This window comes from Doryrhamphus excisus, linkage group LG13 (genome assembly GCF_037039965.1).
Source record: "Doryrhamphus excisus strain RoL-2023G ecotype Guam linkage group LG13, RoL_Dexc_Guam_v1.1, whole genome shotgun sequence".
Lineage (NCBI taxonomy): Eukaryota > Metazoa > Chordata > Actinopteri > Syngnathiformes > Syngnathidae > Doryrhamphus > Doryrhamphus excisus.
This window is the reverse complement of record NC_136369.1, coordinates 11,148,357-11,159,425: the sequence shown is the minus strand read 5'-3', so window position 1 is coordinate 11,159,425 and position 11,069 is coordinate 11,148,357. Positions and strand designations below refer to the sequence as shown.

Sequence of the window (11,069 nt, the reverse complement as noted above, 5' to 3'; positions counted from 1 at the left end):
TAATTCTACAGACGAAATGCATACCTAAATGGTTATGTTGGCATTACAAAAATATCCAACTTGTTCGGTAAGTTATGTCAGAAGAATAACTGTACATTCATATGTGAGAAAAATGACAATTTTTTAATTAACTCAAACTCCAACAAGCTTTAGACCCAGATAGCATTGTGGATGCCTGCTATAACATATCTGGCCTGTGAGAGGTGCTAAAACCCTTTCATTGTGTTTAACTGCTCACAGTACCCTCTTTCACCACTGGGGGAAGTAGAAGGCATTTCATGCTTACCAACGAAGAAGAAGAAGAACACTTTGAAAGTGTTGTCTCTTCAAAATGTATCGCTTTTAATGGTATTAATTTAGCTTTCTCGCCCACCAAACAACTGATTCTTTCGTCAGATTCGATTGAAAATGTTTATTTTATGAATAATGCCGCGTTGAGAAGTGTATAGCTAGTTTCCGCTGTTTGTGAGCGGCTGTGACTAACTTGTTTAGCTAGCTGTGATGTCCTCGCCGTGGACAGAGCGCCAGGGACAGGTTGGAGACTTGAGGAACCAAAGTAGAGAACAGCTCCAAGAACTACTGCTGCGACAGAACGCCGTACTCTCGAACAAGTAAGGTCTACACGATGTATTGAATCTTAGTTTAATGAAGACTTCAAACGCCCAATAACCAGCAAAACAAACACTCTAACAATGCATGTTCCATGATGAACAGGTTGGGCTGTCAATTAAATATGGAGAACGCCCTGCCAGACTTGTCAACACTTGATTATGCCATCAAACTTGGACAATACATTGTCTTAAAATAATCAGTAGTATCCTTGCCACCATTGTCGAGGCCACTGTGGCCGTAAGGTGGTCGGTGCCTGTTGTGGTAGTAATCCTAGAACCCATTGGTGGACACCAGCGGTGAGGGATGCTATCAAGCTGAATAAGGAGTCCTTTCGGGGTTTTTTAATTATATAAATCAACATATTTAATGACCTTCTGGACAGTTTAACATTAGGCCCACAACATACATTGTACAATGTAATAACATCCAATTCAAGAGCCTAATCAGACTTCAAGAGTTTGGAATGAAACTGTCAACAGTGATATTCATTCAAAATGCAACGCATTGTGGTGTTCCTTCCACCACAGCAGATATGTCATGTTACACATATCGATATCTGAGTTGGACAATATCGGCTATATTGTTTTTTGACAAAAAAGCCAATATCAGACATCCGTAATTATAACCTTTTACCTATACCATAAATGATTGATTTGGATATTTTGTTGTGTTTGTAGGAATTTAATAGAGACTCTTCCTGACAAAGGGAAGAAGCTGAGGGACTTTGCAGAAAGGATACGTCTTGCCATTGAACACCGTGATGAAGATGACAGGAGGAAGAGTTTGGTGTCGGCAGCCAGAACAGAATTTCAGTCCAAATACCAGCAAGCCTTCACTGTGCAGCAACATGCGGTGCAAAGTGAGGTAGCAACCTCACAGTCGACGGAAGCGTTACCTGCTTGCATTCATGCGGAGCAGGACGACACTGTGGTTGGACTTGTCAGCAGAGAGGCTGCTGCTGAAACCATGGTGACGGCCGCCTTTGGGGCTTCTCTGAACTCTGTTGGGGCAAAAGAGAGCGACCTTGAAGAAACCTTGGGAAGGGTCACCATCTCTACTGGCACTGGTTGTAGTGGTAAAAACAAGGATAAGGAGGATAATTACTTTTTCAGGAAGCAGACGTCAAAAAAGCCTCACATTGTAACAGTCCTTGAAAGGGCGGAGAATACTTCCACCCCTCGTCCTAAATTCAAACCAAACCAGTGAGTAGATCATATCAAATGTCAATTTTGATATCTTTCATTATCATACTGTATCATTTGTTAACATGTTAAGCTAGTTAGAGAATTTAAATTGATCAGAGGTGGGAATGGTTGTTTTTCCAATATGTACCTTGCAATTAGTTAGCTACCTGTCTCTCACCCGAAGTCTCCTGCTCACCCTTAACCCTCAGGAGAACAAGCGTTAGATGGATGGATGGTTAATTAGTAATGTTTCCCTTTCAACCTTCCTGACTTTCCAGGCGGGCAAACAGAGGCAACAACTCTCCGTCTGGCCCCTCATCACCCAGCCTGTCGTCTGAGGGGTCGTCTCCGCTCTCGGCACAGGCCAGGAGGGAGCGTGACAAAAAACACCTGGATGACATCACGGCCGCAAAGCTACCTCCTCTCCACCACAACCCAGCCCAGCTTCTGTCTCTGCAAGAGTCTGCAGACCTCCTGAGAGAACAGACTAAGAAACAGCAGGTTAGTCCAGATTGCTGAGTTCATAAAAATTCCATGTCAACCATATATGTCACTATATGTCAATATCTGCCAGATTCACGTTTAACAGTAGATTCCGATTTTATTGGCCAATTGCATTAGAATGCTTTATCCTTGTAACAGCACTAGGTGGCAGCATTTCACCTGCAACTACCTGTTGTTACTAAGCGTTCCTTGAGCCTAGTGTGGTGGGTCTAGTCATGTTTTCTGGTTCATGACAGGAGCTCCAGGCCAAGATGGCAGCACAAAAACTGTCTGAGGGATTGAAGATCTGCATGGACACCTACAGTCCTGACAGCGGCCCCATGGCGGCCTACAGGGAGGTACATGATGAAGGAGCACAGCTCTCCTCAGAAGAAGACTGACCCTGGAAGTTTGTGTGACCTCTGAACCCCGAGAAAAACTTTGCCTGAATAGTGGATGGAATTTGAAGGCTACAAATTTTATTTGGTATCAGGTATTACTGTTTCTTGCATGGATACTCTCATGTTCTTGATTCAGGTGCTACATGTGAAATATACATTTTTTTCATACAAATTAAACATCAAAATATTTATATCAAACGATTTGAAGCAAGCAGAAGAAAGTCCTGGCTGAACAATTTTAGCAACATAAAGCCCTTTCCTTGGCCATGATTTAGATTTAAATGCGAACAATGACAAATAAATACATTGCTATTTAATGAAATGGTATGGGCTTGAGTATACTAATGCATGAAAGAGTCATTGTATTTTTCATAGAAATAATATAAAAAAAAAGTAGTCCTTTTGAGTCAAAAGTGAACATAACATTGTGTTGCCATGTGAGTATGAGGTATTTGTTAGCAGCATTTAATAATGTTTTCTTAGCACAAAAATGCAGGTGGGATAAGTCATTGAAGAGGTGCAGCTGAAGGCGCTGTGAGGTGTTATCCCGCAGACATCAGTGACACGCTCGATAACGTTAATCCAGGAGGGAGTGAAATATTGAAGCTGGAAGGCCTGAGACATCTGGACTGAATTTGGATGATGTTGTTGCTGGCCATGGCGGGCGATGATGGGCAGACAGCAGGTTAATGTAACATGGCAAATAGCGTCTCAGCTTTGCTAATAATGTTGGTAGATAAGATGTGCCAGTTACAGACGGTACCTTTCGCATCATCCCTCATCCAGCACTTGAACTGCTCGTCATCTTAATTCAAACAACCTGATGCTGAGAGACGGCTCTTTGAGGAAGACCATTCTAGGTGATGAGGGTGGGGTCATAGGGGTCAGGGTGACGTCTACAGATGCCCCGTGATAACCTTTAGGAAATGTTGTAGAAATGATTTCTAAAGCCCCTTCTGATTGCTGATAGGCTCCAGAGTGGCCCGTGTGGAGGATGTCCAATAACAAATCCTCTCCACAGAGAATGCTCATTGCGCTGGAATTAATCACAGCCCACCTCACTGACTGTTCCCAATTATGGGGCACTTTTTGTTTCTTGCGGATGGTGCACTCAGAATAATGTCATCAAGGAGGAACCATTCACACACTTTCTATCAAAGCTTGTCCACTGATGAGGTTGTTTATACTTGTGTTTGCGCGCCCGGGCCCCTGTCTCACATTTTAAGCACCCCATGAAGTAGTCTGCAAGTGATTTGCTCCAGCTCTCACGTCCGAAATTACACGTCACGCGGGAATAGGAATAATTTGATGTTTTGGAAGGGAAATGGATTGCAATGATCAAGAACAGTCAGCTCGGTCTTAAATTAGATATAAAGTATGATGTATGCATCAATTTGGGCCCTCTGCACCTTGATTGGATTATATCTGCCAGGTTGCAAAGTCTGAGCTCATGCTTTTTCCACTTGTCATATTTTTTTTAGGGCACACGTGAAGATGAAATAATGTAGCGCACAGCAGCTTTGTGCAGATGATGATCCAACCTATCTTCACATCCTCATCAGAAACAGCCCTCCCTTTTTCTTTGCTGCACAAGACATGAGTCAAGTCAAGCTGTTTTTTTTCCTGTTTTATCATCCCAATCACTCATGTGATTTACTGATGAATTGTCTTAATTTCTTGTGCAGTACATTTCTCACTCCGGGCAGGTGCTGGCCATGAAGTTCTATCTGGAAGACAATACTGTTTAGCTTTTTCTTCACACTGAGTTGATGTCTGCAGATATGTCACTATGAGAGGTGTGTGAGAGGAATCTTGCTTTTGATATGAGCATGCTGTCTGCAGCTGTCTGGCCATGCATACATTCAAACATATTCAGTACATCAAACAGTCCAATGAATGACTTCTTTACATGTTGACATTCCGTTCTTTTGATACCCCCCACTTTGACCAGATTCCACCTGTTTCTTTTAGCGTTCAAATAGTTCGCCACACAGAGGCTTGCATGCTTCAAATTGAAAAATTATCTTTTTTTGTTGAGCATGAAAGTTCAGTCTTCCAGCATAACCATAGTTTTGTCAGGTTAATGCATAACTTGAGCGATTTTCAAATTATGAGCAAAGTGCCAGAGGACTTTTGGGCTCGTATTTGCAGCTGCTTGAAAAAAATGTATTTTTCAAACCTCAGTTGTTTTTCTTCCACTCTTCTTTGCAAAATTCTCCAAATCAGACTTGAATTGTAGAAGTCACAGGTCATATTATAATTATTGGAGGGGAAAAAATCCAGATCCATAACAATAAACTTCAGAATGGCCTGTCCATATATATATATACAAAATACCAGGAGAGAGAAAAAACAACAACCCCAAACTAGGGGAGTACAATGTGGGACTGTTAAAAAAAAAAACAGCAACATGGGCACAAATAAGCACACTTTACAATATTGGAACTCAAATACTTTTACCAGGAGAAGGGGGAAAGGGGGTGTAGGTGTTCCAGCGCAGGCTGCCAGCCACCGCAATCGAATGAAGCGGCGAAGTGCCATCGCAATAATGCAGCAGTTGCCATGGAGACGACCCCAGACAGAGTCAACAATCAACAGGTGTCTGTAAAGAAGGGTTGTGGTGGGGAGGCCGAAATGTAGACTTAATCTGCATTGACGGATTGTTTGGGTTAGAGTTAGTAACCTCATTCCAATAGACTTGGCTACTCTGTCCATTCTGGTCTCTTGGTCCATCCATCAATCATGACTGGCAGCTGCTGGCGATCTTGTACTGCTGTCCCCGTCTTCCAAATTCTGTGATACACCAGGGCAGTTAATCCAATCCATGATTTAGTTTTGGAGAGCGATGCTTAGAGAGCCTCTTTAAACTATAATATGGGACAAATTGAGAGCCAGCAAAAGGAAGGAAACTTGATTTATAGTTTAGTTATTGCTGTGGTTCACTTGGCAGCATAAAAAACATAATTACCATATTGTTTTAATTAGGGTAGTCAATTAGGGTAAACAAAGAACAACATTAAATATTATGACAAAATAATAAAATCAACCATAATTGTTATTGAAAACCATTAAAATCAAGACATCCCTCCCTTAAAAAAAACAATGGGTGTGATTTACTGTCAATGTTTTAATCTTAGAGCATACACACTCAGGAATCTGGTTTTCAATTCCATAGTGTTCATCCAACTTTTGAAGAGTCAAACACAATCAAATTAAGGTGTTTATGTGTATTTTTTTTATTTTTTAAAAGCTGGCTTCAACCCATTCACGCAATAGTTCGGTTTTCTTGAGTGCATGTACACTACTGACGTGTTCATAAGGCGTTTAAACTGTCGTGGTAGTTTCTGTTAAAACCCCAACAACAACAACTGGGAACCAGTTGTATTCTTAATGCAGACAGGGGTAAAGTGTTAACACGTCCGTGTGGGGGGGGGGGGGGCAGCTGTACCCATTGTGTGTGTATTTAACTTTACATGTGTTAAATTGGTCATGTGGGAACATCTCTGGAGCCCTGCTTTGTTTCACACATTCAAATGTCTACTCTGAAGAACAGCACCAAGAAGTAGTGTCCATCCTCCCTTACCAAAGGTGTTTGGTTCACTTGCGTGCATTTGCAATCACGTTGATGACCAAAGATCGTTTCTCTAAGGAAGAGCACACGTGCTTCTCATTATGGTGCAATGTGCATGTTTTTTTTTTGTTTTTTTGACGCGGCTCAGATGATTCTTCCAACAAGTCCACTAAATCAGTCAGTGGGGGTTAACAATGCCCCCACGCACGTTTAGTGTTTCCTTCTCCTTGGACCAATGTTTACAATCCCAAAGCCACAAAATGGACCACAAATGGAAAAAAGCTGTGATGACTTATGCTTGTGTCGTCACTCTCGTAGCAGATGCACTGACTGCATGTAGGGTTTAAATGCTTCCCCTGTTGGTAGTTGCCTCAGTGAAACACTAGATGGCAGTAGTCCCTTGTCCCCTGCCAATAAGTTGGTTGTTGAAAGAAATGGGATCTGTCATCATGTACTCAATAGGTTTAAGTGTGTGATGCTTTACGGCATGGATGAGGAAACTCCACTATCACTATCAGTAGTGGTCATAAATGTACTCTATGCGTTGCTTATGCTGTTCTATACACCTTGAACCGGAGTGTGAATGCAGCATATAATGCACAGGAATCGATCCCACGCAAGCTGCAAGAACATGGATGCCTCAGTCTGAGGTGTGGCGCATGTCCCAGCTGCACCTGGTGTTTGAACCGAGAGAGCAGTAGATCTCAGTCTGGACCTACTTATGGTGCTATGCAACGAGACGTTCAATGTGATCATACGCCATACATCTGCGCTTGAAATAGCTCCCACAATCTCTGCTTGGAAAAGCTTTGCATAACAATCCAGAGGCACTAGAAAGGAAAGGCGGGCAGGGAGGAGAAAGAGGAGGATGAAGAGGAAAAGGAGGGGTAGAGTGTGTTGAGGCCCGTGATGTGCGGTGCGGGCCAAGAAGCTGCCAGCGTCCCAGCCGCTCCATGTCTGGCCTGGCACAGCATTAAGCGGCCTGTTTTGGGGCCTGTCAAAAGCTCATCACAGCAAGGAAGCCATCCCTGTGGGGATGCGCTAGCTTGCCAGGGCTCGGCAGGGGTGGTGTGGGGGGGGGGCTCGGGGGGCAACAAGAGACCTGGCCCATCCACTTGGTGATAATGAGGAGGAAAATTCTTATTATTGTATTCCCATTAAGGTTACAACAACAATGCACTTTTGTCCAAGTATTTATCCCCCTCTCTTTTCAGGCATCTTCTCTGTTTACTCTCTTTGGAGAAATCTGAACCCTGTGCTGTTTTTAGACGAGAATAAAGCTGCACTTTTAATGAAACACTAACCTCTTTTTTATACAAGAAAGTGAAATCTAAACTTCACATGTCTCTAACCATCCCTTCCCATTATCTGTCCCAAAAGGCCCAGCTGATTATGTCAGTGCACTTTACCCTACAATTACCTAGTCATAGGATTATAGAAATCTGGGTACTGTTATGTGCCAATCAAACAAAACACACATGTGTTTAAGTCCTAACAGCCTAACAACACCACAAGTTTACATTCCATCACTGACATTCAGGTTTGGTGTTATGTGCCACGAAGCATACATAATATTCCATTAAAATGGCAATAAAACAAAAACTCCACAATATTAAGAAGCTATAAATGTCAAATCTTGTATTGGATTGCAGTAGTAACATGCTAAAGTGTGAGTGGTGGGAATCAAGTAAATAGCCAAACGCTGCTATATTTCATACCGCTGAGAAAAAAGTATCAACTCCAGAGAATGGGTGACGTGCAGTTTTGTCCATTATTGCTTGTTGTTTGTAATATTATATTCATGAAGTGTGTGTTGGACGCTCAGCTCGGGCCCGGGCCCTGTGCCAGAACAACAATAGTAAAACGGTGCAGTAAAATAAAGCAGAAATCCTCCTCAGCCCAACAATTAGGGGGCCTCTATATGAAGTAGTTGGCTCGTTTATACGCTGTAATGTTGTGACCATTCCAAGCCCGCAGGCCACGTGTTTTTGATTGGAGTTCAGCATGTTGGAGAGCACGGCTCTGACCCCACAGGACGCTTGGAGAACGGGGGTGATAAACTGAAGGAGCTTGAGAGGAAGTAGGAGTCCTGCAATGTATTCTTTTCTTTCAGCTCAAAGCAAGGTAGCTACTCCGTCTTAAAGAAAGGAATTTCAACACTGATAATATTTCATACAGCACCTCTGAGAGGCCAAACTGCACTTGTGGGCATCCATGACTGACTACAGGGCCAACAGCATTCATGTGTATTCTACATGAAACAATCTGCAGATTCATCATCATTCTTGCCGAGTGTGGGCTTCCAACATCTCCTGTTCTCATCTGGTTGTTTCTGCATAGTCATGTTTGATGCTACATCTGGTATCTATAACTATGTGGTAAATGTGCTGATCCAGAGTAATGTGGCCACTTTTATTTCTTGTTTCCTGTGTCTATGTAAAGTGTCATTCAGCTGCTTGGCCCATTGCATAGAGGTCTGTGCCACCACTCTCATGAATTATTGATATTGTGCTAATAGAAAAATAAGTCGTTATGTGCGTGCGGCAGAGTAATACCTTGGTGGACTTGTCTGGTGGTGTTGAAAGTAGACATGATAAGACACTCAGTGGGGAATCAACATTGAGTGTGAATGGTAGTTTGTCTATTTGGGTGTCTATAGGGTGTCACCTGGTATAGGATCCACCCGCCACCCTGGGGGGGTCACTAGTGAGCATAAAAAATAGATGGATGGTATTGGATGGGCGTGAGTAATGTAGTGGTTCACATGATTGACTTTCATCCTCATTCATTTTTCATTTATTCATGTTCTACTGCTTGTACCCACGAGGGTCGTGGGGGTGCTGGAACCTATCCCAGCTGTCTTCGGGTGAGAGGCGGGGTACACCCCGGACTGGTCGCCAGCCAATCACACGGTACATATAGACAAACAACCATTCACACTCACATTCATACCTATGGACAATTTGGAGTCGCCAATTAACCTAGCATGTTTTTGGAATGTGGGAGGAAACCGGAGTACCCGGAGAAAACCCACGCATGCACGGGGAGAACATGCAAACTCCACACCTAAGGTGGAATCGAAGTCGGGTCTCCTAGCTGCGAGGCCTGCGCGCTAACCACCTGTCGCTGAGCAAACCTTTCATTCATTCATTCATTTTCTACCGTTTAACCTCAAGAGGGTCGCGGGGTGTGCTGGAGCCTATCCCACCTGTTTTTTCGGGGGAGAGTCGGGATACATCCTGAACTGGACACCAGCCAATCACAGGGCACATATAGACAAACAACCATTCACACTCACATTCATACCTATGGACAATTTGGAGTCACCAATTAACCTAGCATGTTTTTGGAATGTCGGAGGGAACCGGAGAAAACCCACACATGCACAGGGAAAATATGCAAACTCCACACCTAGGGTGGAATCGAACTTGGGTCTCCTAGCTGCGGGGCCTGCGCGCTAACCACTTTTCCACCACCGCTGTGCAGCCCTCATTATTTCTCCTAACCTCTAACCTCTCATTATTTGTAAATATGGATTTGAATTGTAGTTTTGTTTCCGTGTGCACTGTGATTAAAATGACATCAGCATATACTATAATATATAATACACATAACAGTAGAGGAGCAGTTCTCTTGATTCATGAACTACTTTTCTCTGGCTGTTTATTTCCATGAGCATAAGGCATCAAAAGAACATTTGAAATAGGGCTGTGACAAATGAAGAATGTAATACACTCTAGCAAACATAACATTTACAGGCTGCAGATGGTCCTACTTGCCGTGTGTGTACATCCCTGCAGGTGCTGCCATGGTACTGGCTAATAAAAAGCAGAGTGTGGATGCAGGAAGCGTTCAAAGAACCAAGGAACGTACTGTAGCTCCCATGTGACCTCTTTTTATAAGCTTCATCACGTATGCTTCTTAAAGCAGGTGCTACCACTCCCAGTTCGGTTACAATAGCCATGCCGTGATAGCACATCCACTTCACTGGCTCGTTGACTTTTAGGTCCTGTACACATGGGAGCGTCCACGTTGTCCCGGATTAGACGCAGTGATGGAACCACGTGACACACCATATTATCGAAGAAGAAAGTACGCATGCGCTTAAATCCGTCGTCTTTCGCTTTCCAAGGCTGGTCTAAATTTACGAGAAAGTGGAATAACATGTGTGTCATTTTGGTAGTATAAGACAAGAAAATACCGTGACACTCGAAATATTCATATATCACGTTGGCTTGTAAACAAAGCTCACTTCTGGTCACGTGATGTCGATGGGGCGCGCATCTATAGCCGGCATAACACCGTTACAGGGCATCCAGAACGCATTTTCCTGAATTCTCCAACATTTAATCTTTTTTTTCACCTCTGCCAAGGTAAGGGGATGATGGTCAAGCCTGTTTTTTTGGGTTTTTTTTACACGCTCTTGGTGTTTTTGGAAGAGTTATGCTAGTCCTCTATCTTTGTCTTTTTTGTGTGTGACACATGCAGATAGGCAGTAAACGTGTCATGATTCATCTGTTAGGTTACGTTACATCCCTTTTCATGTGGTTGTCCTTTTTTTTTCCTTCTTCATCTCGTCTACCTCACACAATGATCATAAAACATCCTGGGAGTTGTTTCTTCAAAGTAGGAAATTAAAGTCCATTAACATGCCTGACTCAGGACAATACATTACCTTTTATAAATCCCTACTTACCGTATATTTTATCATCTAATTGAGTTAAGTAGGTTCTTTGATAATGACTCTTTATGATATTACCATCACCGTAAGTGAAGTCTGCTGTATCAATGTCCAACAGTCAGCACTTTAGTGGACAT

The 11,069-nt window shown here is 42.9% G+C and overlaps 1 protein-coding gene and 1 long non-coding RNA gene across 2 annotated transcripts; one reads left to right on the top strand and one right to left on the bottom strand.

Moving 5' to 3' along the window:
- The first annotated feature begins 276 nt into the window (after positions 1–276).
- On the top strand, positions 277–4,873 carry polr2m (RNA polymerase II subunit M). Its single transcript, XM_078795671.1, has 4 exons — positions 277–611; positions 1,290–1,814; positions 2,075–2,297; positions 2,537–4,873. The coding sequence occupies exons 1-4, from the start codon at positions 502–504 to the stop codon at positions 2,678–2,680; spliced, it is 1,002 nt and encodes a 333-aa protein (XP_078651797.1). The 5' UTR covers positions 277–501; the 3' UTR covers positions 2,681–4,873.
- Positions 4,874–5,094: 221 nt separating this feature from the next.
- On the bottom strand, positions 5,095–10,388 carry LOC131139631 (uncharacterized). Its single transcript, XR_009132276.2, has 3 exons — positions 10,027–10,388; positions 5,364–5,547; positions 5,095–5,282 (listed from the first exon to the last, which is right to left on the bottom strand). It is a non-coding gene; the product is annotated as an uncharacterized LOC131139631 (long non-coding RNA).
- Between the last annotated feature and the right edge of the window lie 681 nt (positions 10,389–11,069).